The 13,029-nt window shown below is 38.2% G+C and overlaps 2 protein-coding genes across 2 annotated transcripts; both read left to right on the top strand.

The window, feature by feature from the left end:
* The first annotated feature begins 208 nt into the window (after positions 1 to 208).
* Positions 209 to 6,605, top strand: si:dkey-33m11.8 (trypsin-3). The gene is made up of 6 exons (XM_056236662.1): positions 209 to 275; positions 1,158 to 1,220; positions 1,397 to 1,547; positions 1,680 to 1,821; positions 5,957 to 6,211; positions 6,353 to 6,605. The coding sequence occupies exons 2-6, from the start codon at positions 1,169 to 1,171 to the stop codon at positions 6,506 to 6,508; spliced, it is 756 nt and encodes a 251-aa protein (XP_056092637.1). The 5' UTR covers positions 209 to 275; positions 1,158 to 1,168; the 3' UTR covers positions 6,509 to 6,605.
* Positions 6,606 to 7,071: 466 nt separating this feature from the next.
* cdab (cytidine deaminase b) lies at positions 7,072 to 12,621 on the top strand. Its single transcript, XM_056236666.1, has 4 exons — positions 7,072 to 7,365; positions 12,031 to 12,142; positions 12,262 to 12,319; positions 12,411 to 12,621. The coding sequence occupies exons 1-4, from the start codon at positions 7,194 to 7,196 to the stop codon at positions 12,546 to 12,548; spliced, it is 480 nt and encodes a 159-aa protein (XP_056092641.1). The 5' UTR covers positions 7,072 to 7,193; the 3' UTR covers positions 12,549 to 12,621.
* Positions 12,622 to 13,029: the final 408 nt, after the last annotated feature.

A 13,029-nucleotide genomic window follows, 5' to 3' on the forward strand; every position in this document is an offset into this window, starting at 1 on the left:
GAGAGCAGCACAATGCGTTTGAATCAAAGGCAAGGTCTTAGACACGATAGCATCAAACAAAAGGAGGCGATCATAGATACAGAGCTTTTGGGTCCTACGTGTTATCGTTTTTGTTCTAGAGAATAGTTAGAGTACAAATAAGACCATAAAACCAAAGGGACAGATGTGATTACACTATAAAAGCAAAGATAATATTCACATTAGGTAGTGCGGAAGGTAACATTTACCAAGTTAGTGGGATTTAGCTGTTCAGGATTGAGTTTTCGATGCTCAGGGTGAGTTTTTATGTCCATTTCTGTTTTAGCTAGGAAATGTCATAAATATCACACATATAACGTAATATATTATATACTATACCATTCAAAAGTTTGGGGTTGGTATGAATAATAATAAATACAAATGCATAAGAAATCTCCATTGCTCACCAAGGCTGCATTTATTTAGTTAAAATACAGTAAAAACAGTAATAATAATGAAATATTACAATTTAAAATAACTGTTTTCAATTTTAATATCTTTTCAATTGTAATTTATTTCTGTCAATTTTCAGCATCATTACTCCAGTCTTCAGTGTCACGTGATCCTTCAGAAATCATTTTAATATGACGATTTGCTGCTAAAGAAACATTTATTATTATTATTATTATTAATGTTAAAACAGTTGTGCTGCCTCATATTTTTGTGGAAACCGTTTTGTTTGGGATTCTTTGATGAATGGAAAGAATGGCATTTATTTGAAACAGAAATCTTTTGTAACATTATAAATGTCTATACAAATTTAATGCATCTTTGCTTAATAAAAGAAGTGTACATCACACATGATGCCATATTAATGGTTCTAGACATTTTAAAATGATGATTGATAGATGACAATGTTTACTCTTTGATTTTTATTAAAATAGTTATTAAAAAAGTTTAGTTAAACCAGCTAAACAACATTTGGCCCAGGCTGAGGGACCAGCTAAACCAGTTGAAACCAGCTGAACTATAAACCTTTTACTTTTAACTTTTTTTCCAGTGAGTAACCTGTTGTTTGACATATGCTTTAACAGTAATTCAATATTTGATGTATTATGTAAAACGTGATGCTGTTTTCCCATTCAACAGCTGCATTGTGCTCCATTTGTTTTCCGACCTCTAAACACCCTCTGTTTTAGACCCCTCAAACATGAAGAAATGCCTTGAATACCCCTTGCTCCTCATCACCTTGACGCTTCACGGTAATGCACTGCATTTCCTGAGCAACTCACAGCGGTCTCGTCTAATGCATGTGTAACAGGATGTTGCTTTCTGTGCATACATTATTGAAACACGTTGGTGAGCACAGGCCACTGGCATTTAGTGTTTATCTAGCACATATGAGGTCTCACTTTATCATTATTCTCCTCATTCACAGGCTCACTGCAGCAGAGAATAATTGGAGGACAGGAGGTTGAGCCCTATTCCATAAAGTACCAGGCCTCTGTTCAGTACAACAACTATCATTACTGCGGAGGAACACTCATACACCCGCAGTGGGTGGTCACTGCTGCCCACTGCTGGAGACCGTGAGTATTGCGATCACAATTCACCTTGACAAGGAACTAAACACACTAAACATGCTACAGTATATCTACAACTCATCACACTAACTTTACTGATGTAATATTGTTGGGTTCTGCTGTCTGATCTGTTCGCAGGAGCTATTTAATCAAAGTGGTTTTGAGTGAACATGACCTCTCCAAAAAAGAGGGCTTGGAGCAGATGTTCAATGTGTCCAGAGTTCTGGTGTATTACATGTACAATTACAGGACATTTGATAGTGACATTATGCTCTTGAAAGTAAGTTCATTAAGCATCACATAAAAAAATATATAGCATCTATGTTAATAGGTCTGTTTGTTTATCCTAGTCATTGGTTTGGGTTGTTATAAATGGGTTGATTTACACTCACCTAAAGGATTATTAGGAACACCTGTTTACTTTCTCATTAATGCAATTATCTAATCAACCAATCACATGGCAGTTGCTTCAATGCATTTAGGGGTGTGGTCCTGGTCAAGACAATCTCCTGAACTCCAAACTGAACGTCAGAATGGGAAAGAAAGGTGATTTAAGCAATTTTGAGCGAGGCATGGTTGTTGGTGCCAGACGGGCCGGTCTGAGTATTTCACTATCTGCTCAGTTACTGGGATTTTCACGCACAACCATTTCTAGGGTTTACAAAGAAGGGTGTGAAAAGGGAAAAACATCCAGTATGTGGCAGTCCTGTGGGCGAAAATGCCTTGTTGATGCTAGAGGTCAGAGGAGAATGGGCCGACTGATTCAAGCTGATAGAAGAGCAACTTTGACTGAAATAACCACTCGTTACAACCGAGGTATGCAGCAAAGCATTTGTGAAGCCACAACACGCACAACCTTGAGGCGGATGGGCTACAACAGCAGAAGACCCCACCGGGTACCACTCATCTCCACTACAAATAGGAAAAAGAGGCTACAATTTGCAAGAGCTCACCAAAATTGGACAGTTGAAGACTGGAAAAATGTTGCCTGGTCTGATGAGTCTCGATTTCTGTTGAGACATTCAGATGGTAGAGTCAGAATTTGGCCTAAACAGAATGAGAACATGGATCCATAATGCCTTGTTACCACTGTGCAGGCTGGTGGTGGTGGTGTAATGGTGTGGGGGATGTTTTCTTGGCACACTTTAGGCCCCTTAGTGCCAATTGGGCATCGTTTAAATGCCACGGCCTACCTGAGCATTGTTTCTGACCATGTCCATCCCTTTATGGCCACCATGTACCCATCCTCTGATGGCTACTTCCACCATGTCACAAAGCTCTAATCATTTCAAATTGGTTTCTTGAACATGACAATGAGTTCACTGTACTAAAATGGCCCCCACAGTCACCAGATCTCAACCCAATAGAGCATCTTTGGGATGTGGTGGAACGGGAGCTTCGTGCCCTGGATGTGCATCCCACAAATCTCCATCAACTGCAAGATGCTATCCTATCAATATGGGCCAACATTTCTAAAGAATGCTTTTAGCACCTTGTTGAATCAATGCCACGTAGCATTAAGGCAGTTCTGAAGGCGAAAGGGGGTCAAACACAGTATTAGTATGGTGTTCCTAATAATCCTTTAGGTGAGTGCATATATATACAGTTGTAATCGAAATTATTCAACCACCATTGCAAATCAGGTTTATTGGCAAAATTAACAGACTTGCAGCTCTTTGGAATGAACAAATCAAACAAAAGTAATTGAAATAGCTCAACACAACAAATGTTTTAAGTGGTTTCCCAAAATTCAACGGAAAATCCAACTTTTAATGACTTCTGCAGTCTCGAAATGATTCAAGCCCTTCATGGCAAGTATCTTTAGTACTTAGTAGTACACCTTTTGCTGTCATGACCTGCTACAAACGAGATGTATTACTTGACACCAGCTGGCAGCATTTCTGAGGAATCTTCATGAGCAATGGCCTCTAGTTCAGTAATATTCTTGGGTTTGCGCGCTGCAACCACCTTCTTCAAATCCTACCAGAGATTTGCTATGGGGTTCAAGTCAGGTGACTGTGATGGCCACTGTAGGATCTTCCAGGACTTCTTCTGCAACCAAGCCTTGATGGAATTTTAGGTATTCTTGGGATCATTGTTGGAAGGTCTAATGACGCCCAAGCTTCAGCTTCCTCACTGACAGGCATGACGTTTTCTCCTAGGATTTCCTGATACTTCAATGATTCCATCTTTCCTTCCACACGCTGCAGGTTTCCAGTGCCAGAGGATGCAAAGCAGCCGCAGAGCATCACCGAGGTCCACCATGCTTAACTGTAGACAGAGTGTTCATTTCAGCATATGCTTCATTCTTCTTCCTCCAGACATACCGCTGATCAATACAGAGGAAATTTCAAGTTTTGTTTCATCGCTCCACAGAACAGATTTCCAAAACTTCTGTGGCTTATTTATATGATTTTGAGCACTTTTCTTGTTCTTCTGGGTCAGTAGTGGTGTACGTCTTGGACAGCTGGCATGCGTTTAGTACGCACCTTACTGTGCAAACTGAAACCTCAGTGCCTGTTGCCACCAAGTCTTGCTGCAGGTCTTTTGGAGTCACTCAAGGGTTTTTCTGAACCTGCCTTCTCAGAAATCTGGTTGCAGTCATTGATAGCTTCCTTTTTCTGCCCCATCCAGGTAGTGTAACCACAGTTCCTTTAACTTTGAACTTGCGAACTATATGCTTCCAACGTTGTGTCTAGGAACATTTAGTGCCTTCACTATCTTTTTGTATCCTGTTCCTTGTTTGTGAAGGACGATGATATCTTCTCTTAACCTTTTGGACCATTAATTTGACTTAGCCAAATTTCTAACATACAGTCAAACGAGCCCTTGATCACTTGGAATCAGCTATGGAGTTGATTTATTATTTGATTTTTTTTTTCCTTTAAGAATTTGTTTAATGAAGCATCCAAATGTATATAGGTGTGTTTATGTTGTTTAAAAAAAGAAAAAAAAGAATTAATGTATCATAGAGTTGTTTGTGGTGCTGGTGTTTAGATGAGATCTGCGGTGACGTCATAATCGTGTTGCATTGTGGTATATGGAGCTGCCTGAAGTGTACATGTGAAGTAGACTCGCTCCCTCGGTCAAAATCGAGGGAGCGAGGGTCTGTCCATATAAACTTCCCTTGTCCACTTCGCGAAGTAAAACGCACTTCAAAATGGCGGCAGGGATTCCCCCGAGGGGAAGTGCTTAGGGAAATTCGCAAGTGCATATCTAAAAGTGGACTGGAACGCAGCCCAGCTATTTCATGTGTTCTAGCTTAAGCACACCTGGTGCAACTAATGAAGCCCTTGATTAGTTGCATCAGGTGTGCTTGAGACAACACCTGTTTTGCAGATTTGTGCTGTTGTGAGGGATTCTATTCAGGGGGTTGAATAATTTTGAGACTGGAAGTCATTTTCAGTTGAATTTGGGGAAACCATTTGTCATTTGTTGTGTTGAGCTATTTCAATTACTTTGTTTGATTTGTTCATAGCAAACAGCTGAAAGTCTGTAATTTTTGTCAATAAACCTGATTTGCAATGGGGGTTGAATAATTTCGATTTCGATTACGACTACACACACACAACCTTTGTTTGGATTTAAATAAGCAAATGCTTAAGACTCTATGATTTGATCATTATTGCTGTTATTATTATGTTTCTAGCATGTTATATGATTGGCAACAGTTCATCTAACCCTAATCGATGGAGAGTAAAGCTTTTAATTTCTTAAACAACCATGTAGAAAGACACATCACGGCCATATTCCAGGATGACAATGTCAAGATTCATCAGACTCAAATTGTGAAAGAATTGTTGGGAGGGAGCAAAAAATAATCATTTTCATTATCTCAGTCCAGAGCTTACATGCATTGAAAGTCTTTGGGATGTGCTGGAGGAGACTTTACAGAGTGCTGGACTCTTGCATTGTCAACACAAGATCTTGACCAAAAAGAGATGCACCTCTAACGTAATTTATTCCTGTAATCAAAGTTGAATTATCATTACTCCAGTCATCACTGTCAAATGATCCTTCAGAAATCATTCTAATATGCTGCTCAATAAACATTCCTTGTTATCATCAATGTTGAAAGCATTGATTGATAAACTTTATTAATCCCCAGGGGGAAATGTACATGTCACAGCAGCACAACAATAAAATGACTAAATAGAAAACTTAAACAACATTCACAACAGCAACAAGAATTATTCTCCAGTATCAATTTCGCAAAGCATTCTGATTATATACAACCAAGTAATCCTAGAATATAGTCTATCATCTTGTATAACACTGGTTGTACAATCTGATTGCGGTTGGGAAAAAAAGACTTCCTCAAGTTTATCTGGATGAAAGCAGTTATATGTTTATAGGTGTTACATATGATATTTGTAATATTTTAATTTTCATTCATTTTTGGAACTGTGCATCAGCTGGAGAAGCCCGCAGAGCTCAATGCCAACGTTCAGCCAGCCGTGATGCCCACCTCACTCGCTCCTATACCAGGGGGCACGATATGCATGGTCAGCGGCTGGGGAGTCACTCAGGTCTACAGTTATTACCTGTCCCCCGTCCTGCGTGCTGTGGAAGTCCAGATCATCCCTCAGTGTCAATACTACTACTACTACAGAATCACAGACAACATGGTGTGCGCCGGCTCCCCGCTGGGCGGCAAAGACTCCTGCCAGGTGAATCCGAGCAGTAGGGGGTTTTCTCTCTGAAAGAGAGGACAATGTGCATATCAAACACATTTTTGCTAAAACAAACAGCATGGTATAATGCTTAACACTGTGTGATCTGTGGTGACACTGTGCTGTGTTTGGCTGCAGGGCGACTCTGGCGGGCCTCTCATCTGTAATGGGTATTTTGAGGGGATCGTGTCCTGGGGCATCAGCTGTGCCAACCCTTATTTCCCAGGAGTCTACACCAAAGTCCGCAACTACGTCTCCTGGATCAAATGGATAATAGAAAATGACAACAGCTAGACAACAGAATGTCCTTTTTCCAAAGGTTGTTGAACTGTACTCCGGTCAATGTCTATCAGATAAGATGAATACCATCATTAAAAGTTGTTTTATTCTTTTTTACGTTTTCAAACGAGGAGTTAGAAACTGCTCAATTTATGAATGAAAAAAAAGAAAGAAAAAAATAAACATTTAACATAAGTTTTGGATATCAGAGACTTTTTTATGTGTGGTTAAATTCATGATTGTATTGGCACGAAATCAAATTCCAACAAACACAAATGGTCATCTTGATTTAAACTCTTTTTATTCTATTGTTAATGTTATTTCAAGGCAGGAGACCATCAAATAAATAAATCGAGTATTTTCCCAGCTTACCATCCCTGTTGGCCTATTTATCTCCAGCAATCTGCTGTGAAAAGCGAATGCTATTTCATTGCAATTCCATTGGGAATGTCAGTGTATTATTGTGCAGTGACCTTTATACCTCATCCTCACTGTTTTGGTGTGGCTAAGGAAAAGGTCGCTGTCACTCTGACTGGAAATTACATAACCTTTCAGCATGACAGCATCACACACATCAAACACAGAACATCAGGGAGGTGGGAAATCTGGGAAAAGGGGATTGGATGTCAGATCTGGAAAAACAAATTCACAGTCAAGTCTGTTGAGCCACAGAGAGACTCTACACACACAGCATAGCAACATGGGAGAGCAAAAGCTGAGACATGAGCTTGTTAATGGGTTGAATGGGCACTTGTTGGGGATAAAAGAGTTGATTCGGAAGTCCCTAGAGGCCAAAAAGTTCGCCTACTGCCCCTACAGCAAGTTCCGAGTCGGGGCGGCGCTCCTGACACACGACGGGACGGTTTTCACAGGTGAGGGAATGCCTGAAATGTAAAAGTCATGAAGTTGTACAAATATCAGACCATTTCAGCAGGGCGGAAACTAGGTTTTTTTTACCATTACATGCCAACAGAAGGACACTGACACGTGAATTACTCTTAATACACATTTAATGATTTAGTCAACATTACCCAGCTCTCAAATTTGATTGGACCATGCGACATTCAGCAGTCAGATATTTTCTAGTTTTCACTGTCTTGCACCTCAGTTATTGATTGTAGTAAGAATAGCTGCATTAGAGGAATGTATTATATAAGGACACTATTATAACACTGTCACCAATGTTGCAGTGTTCGTCTTGTTGCTAGACCGATTGTTTTGTAGCCTACATTATAATGGAAAAAATGGTGGAGGATAAAATGCAGGTGAAATTATATATAATGTCATGCATAGGTTTTCAGATGGTTTTTAGGCAGTAAAGGGGCACAAATATGGGAAAAAAATGAGATGGGGAGAATTTCAATGCTTTTTTGCATTCTATCTCAACCCCTGAAGAGACTTTGTGTCGCTCTCAAAAACTTTGCTTTACCCCGGGAAACTTTGCACTCGCTTGGTAAACCTTTTGGAAATAATACGAGGTGTGAAAGCATTAAAGTGGTTTATTTTGTTTAAAAATCTTATAAATGTAAGAGGTTGCAAGGCAGGCCTACGGGCAAAGGGCACAAAGTATTGATACAAATACTTTAGCTAAAATAATATGTTTTTAATAATGTATAAGTTAATACTTCAAAACAATCACTTTAGCAAAGTTCGTACTATGTTCTGTTTATTTTGATCAAATAATGAATTTGTTACTGTCATGGAAATATATTTTTAAAATACAAAAACAAAATTATTATTTTAAAAAGTAAAGATTATGAAAGCATCGAATGAGATCCCATAATAATTGAATATCGATTTAGAGTAGTAACAAAAAAATATATTTAATTCTATATGATTACAGAGCCTTGATCTGCTGTGAATCAGCACTTAGTGTTATTCAGCCAGGGCCGGCTCTAACCCTTTGGTTGCCCTAGGCGAAATTGAGTTTTGCACCCCCCCCTCCCCCCTCAAAAATAATAAGTATTTTTTAAACTAAACAAAAATGCTCTTATAGTCAACAATACTTCAACAATAAATGGTTCATACAAAGAACGTTCAAGGATATTTATAGTTGCATTGTACAAATATATTTTATCTGATCATAACTTGTAGTAGATCAATTACAACTGCACCTCTAGGCCTACTATTATTACTAATCTATTAGGCTGCTACAAGGTTAAGGGGGTTTCGGGGGTACCCATAAGAATTTTTTGTGCATTTTAATTTTAAATTCATCAATCTGGTGCACTTTGAGAGTTCAAAACTAAAAGCTCCAACCCATATTCAGTGTGCAAATTGAACAAAGAAAAATTCAAACCTCTTTTTATTACAGTGTCTGTCTACATTACACTACAACAATAATATATATATAATATTAATCCCATGATGACAGTAATAGCCATAGGCTATATTGTAAAACAAATGCACTGAAAAATAAAGGACACTTTCATAAGTAGCCTTATTGTACAAATTTCTATACTTGAAAGTAAGTTATATATTTGGAAGTAACCCAGCGCCGTCAATTAAGTAAAACAAAACGAATGGGCCACCGATGTACGAGTTTTATGGGCCGTTAAGACAAAAATAAAAATATAGAAAAATAAAAGTATGAGATGTATCGGCCCAAAAAGCACGTCGGCCCCGCGGGAATCTCCCGGTAGTCCCGATCATAGACATAATAAATACATAGACGCCCTATTGGCCGCTTTGAACGTTGCTGCGATACGTCAACGGGTCCGCCATTTTGCGGAGGACAAGACTGCACTGTAATCATAATGTAAGTAAACGGGGGAGCTGCGTTTTTTCTGGATAAAAACAAACTGTTTTTACATTTATCAACCGATTTCAGTGGTTTGTATGTGGTGTACAAAAAGTTCCATCTCTAGTTATTTAAAATCTCGATAGTTAGACTTGTAAAATATTTTTTTAATAAAGAATGGTCAATTAAGCTCAGGCTTGTCATGTATCTGGCTTTTTATTCTTGGATAAGAATGGTGAAGACCCCCATACTGAGATATAATTTAAGTTTTCTTATTGTGGAAAAAGCATTTTCTGTGATTGACCAGATTTTAGCAATAACAAAGATAACTGATGGATCCTTTATAATAATACGTTATGGTACAACTACAGTGCAATGCAAATAGTAAATATAACATAAAGTGAGAAGTAATAGTAAATAGTTTAGTCAATAAAATAAACAAATAGTATACAGCAAATAAAATAGTAATGATTAGTATAATTATATAATATCATAAGTACAATAATACAATCATAAAAATATTGATAATAGTAGTTTATTAATAATACTATAATAATAGCAATAGAATAAGAAATATCAATTACAGAATATACACAATAAAAAACAAGTTAAATAGTGACTTTAATATTTAATTCTTTTTGTTAAATTTCAGTTTTATTGATCAGTAATAGCCATTATAACAGAAGTAGCTTCAGTCAAGCATACAGCTGGATACAATGTTAAAATAGCCTAAATATAAAGTTATGAAACTTCACTTTGCCCTCAGCCAAAACGATTTACCAGGGACCCATTTATAGATTAATGAGACCAAAGATCGCCCGTTAGATATACACAAGACGAATTATATCTCATGTTTAACCACTAGACTACAGACATCCGAGTCAGCGGCAAAACTTCAGAAGCACTGGCCGAGGTACGGCTGTTCCAGGCGGGGTAGACGAGCGCTGAGCGCATCTTACAACTCCGAAAACGTCAGATCAAATTTTTAAATAGGCGCTATCTTTATTAACAAACCACATATTTGAGCTTTAAACAACTACATTGTCGACTGAAAAACTATTTAAACTACATTTCGTGACACAATAACAGTAGTATTTTTAAATGTATCCTCTGAACGTTACTATTACTAATTAAATCATGACCAAATACAACCAAAAACAAACGTTCAGTCTTGCTTGTGAAAGGTAATTCCTCGAAAGCTGTTTTCAATTGTGTGGCGATGTGTACAGCCCCAAGCAGCGCACAAAACAGGCATTTTTCTCAATTCCCGGTATGAAAGGTTTAGGAAAGTTGCCATTCCCAACATGGCGGCGCCGTTGACGTACGCTCCAGCGGCCAATAGGGCGTCTATGTATTTATTATGTCTATGGTCCCGATGGCCAGAACATTTGACACCTTAATGGCTGAGATGAGAACACTTACCTCTATTCTGGGCTTTCTTTTTATCTTGTTGCTTTCTCCGTTTTCGTCCCTGTGCACCAGAGGGTTTAAACCGCTTAATTTTCGATCAGCGCGCGCAGCAGCTGAGCACTTGGCTAACGTAACCATAGAACGTAACGTAACGCAACTAACCCCCGCCCCTTTAGGAAATGATCGACAATAATCATCCATTCAATCTAATAATCAGGTTGACAAGTAATTAAACGTATGGCTGAGGGGCGCCTTTTAGGATGATCATGTTTAATAAACATGTTTTTGTTTCGCTTGTCATTCTAATTCTGTGATTAAGGGGAAGTAGGCCAAGGGCGACACTAGAGGGCGCCCGCGCCCCCAACACATTTGTCGCCCTAGGCAACCGCCTAGTTCGCCTATAGCAATCGCCGGCCCAGCTGTTTTCAGCGACCATGTGTTAGTCACTGCAGTAAGGACAGTTTTGTCCTCACAGAAAGTAAATAAAAACCTTGGCCCCTGACAGGCCCCCTTCTGACCAGCCAATAGAAAGAAAACTCTGTACAAAACACGAGTTCAAAATGTACCCCATTTGTGTTTACAGTGTGATGTAACATGTTTGGACACTACGCCCAGCAGTTTCACTATAATCCTATAGTCCAAGACTAAAATCCATGTTTGCGCTGTTTTAACTGAAAGCAACTTGCTCTGACACATCTTAAAATGTTTTTGTTTCCCCCCTAAGGCACATTTTAAAAAGCTACTTAAAGTAATACTTCAAATGTTATCATTTACTCACCCTCAAGTTGTTTCAAACCTGTATGAATTTCTCTCTTCTGCTGAACACAAAAGAAGATATTTTGACAAATGTAAGAAAAAAGACAATGGTGTACATCAAACTGTTTGTTTACCAACACTCTTCAAAATATCTTCTTTTGTGTTCAGCAGAAGAGAGAAATTCATACAGGTTTGAAACAACTTGAGGGTGAGTAAATGATAACATTTGAAGTATTACTTTAAGTAGCTTTTTTAAATGTGCCTTAGGAAAAAAAAAACATTTTAAGATGTGTCAGAGCAAGTTGCTTTCAGTTAAAACAGCGCAAACATGGATTTTAGTCTTGGTGTCCAAATATGTTACATCACACTGTAAACACAAATGGGGTACATTTTGAACTCGTGTTTTGTACAGAGTTTTATTTCTATAGGCAGGTAATGATGACAGAATTTAAATGTTTAAGTGAACTATTCCTTGAAATGTCCTAATTGAACTAAGGTCTAATCCTGGCGTAATCTGAGCTTTGTCTGTGAAACCAGCTGGCCTTTAAATCCTACAATTTTACACAGGGGCCACTGTATGTTAATAAAAACCGAAAGGAATTATGACATTTTCATTATTGCTCGACATCAGGCTGTAATGTGGAAAACGCGTGCTTCAACTTGGGAATCTGTGCTGAGAGAACGGCCATCTCAAAAGCTGTATCTGAGGGCTACAGGGATTTCAAAGCCATTGCTATTGCGAGGTAAACTTATACTGTATTCAACAGGCCCTCTAGTGGCTATATATATAAGTGCTATAACATTTTAACTAGATCCAGTGAAATGTCCTACCATGCAGTGTAAGTGTCTTCTGCTCTTTCAGTGATTTGTGTGAGCACTTCATTTCCCCCTGTGGAGGCTGTAGGCAGTTCATGAGGGAGGCAAGTGTCATTTACCACAGCATTTCACATCAATTAAACAAGCAGCACACTCGGGTTTCAATAAACATGTTACTTTTGTTTACACCTACAGTTTGGTGCTAACTGGGACGTGTATATGTCCAAACCTGACGGTTCCTTTGTGGAGATGACCGTTGAGGAACTGCTGCCTGCGTCTTTCGGTCCAGAAGACTTAAGAATGAAGAAAGTGAATATTCGGAATGAGTTTTGAAGAGCCAAGAAAGTCTTAGTACCTCAGAGTTTTACCGTCTAGTTAGAAAGAGGATTAATGGTGTTTAATAATGTGTTAGGGAATGTTGAATGTTCAATTTACATACTTCAAAGTTTCAAATTATTATTATTTTTCAATAAATGCAAAGTCAATACAGTTGCAAATATGAGTCTAAACATGTTGCTACAGTACAAACTTTATTATTATGTTTAAACAATGCACATGATATGCAAATCAACCACAAAAAAGTGCAACATAAAGTCATTTTCTTAAAAGAAAATGCCAACTGATGATCTAGAGACATTTTTAACCTGATTCAACTGGTTATGTTAATTCAGATGCGGTTAAAACCTCTATTTAAATATTATTAAGTTTATGAATTAAAGAATCCTAAGCAAGTCATCAAAGTGCAAATGACATAAAAAAAAAGTATGGAGTTTGAGGAAAGGCAGCACATGCACAAATGGCAGTAAAACCCAAG

The sequence above is a fragment of the Rhinichthys klamathensis genome, unplaced genomic scaffold, assembly GCF_029890125.1.
Source record: "Rhinichthys klamathensis goyatoka isolate OS25496 unplaced genomic scaffold, OSU_Roscu_1.1 h1tg000461l_1, whole genome shotgun sequence".
Taxonomy (NCBI): Eukaryota; Metazoa; Chordata; class Actinopteri; order Cypriniformes; family Leuciscidae; genus Rhinichthys; species Rhinichthys klamathensis.

Bases quoted from the DNA above. Each gene is read 5' to 3' on its own strand.
- si:dkey-33m11.8 (XM_056236662.1), top strand. From the start codon at position 1,169: ATGAAGAAATGCCTTGAATACCCCTTGCTCCTCATCACCTTGACGCTT. The intron at 1,548-1,679 runs GTGAGTATTGCG...ATCTGTTCGCAG, and splicing joins GCTGCCCACTGCTGGAGACC to GAGCTATTTAATCAAAGTGG. The intron at 1,822-5,956 runs GTAAGTTCATTA...ACTGTGCATCAG, and splicing joins GTGACATTATGCTCTTGAAA to CTGGAGAAGCCCGCAGAGCT.
- cdab (XM_056236666.1), top strand. From the start codon at position 7,194: ATGGGAGAGCAAAAGCTGAGACATGAGCTTGTTAATGGGTTGAATGGG. The intron at 7,366-12,030 runs GTGAGGGAATGC...GCTCGACATCAG, and splicing joins CGACGGGACGGTTTTCACAG to GCTGTAATGTGGAAAACGCG. The intron at 12,143-12,261 runs GTAAACTTATAC...CTGCTCTTTCAG, and splicing joins AAAGCCATTGCTATTGCGAG to TGATTTGTGTGAGCACTTCA.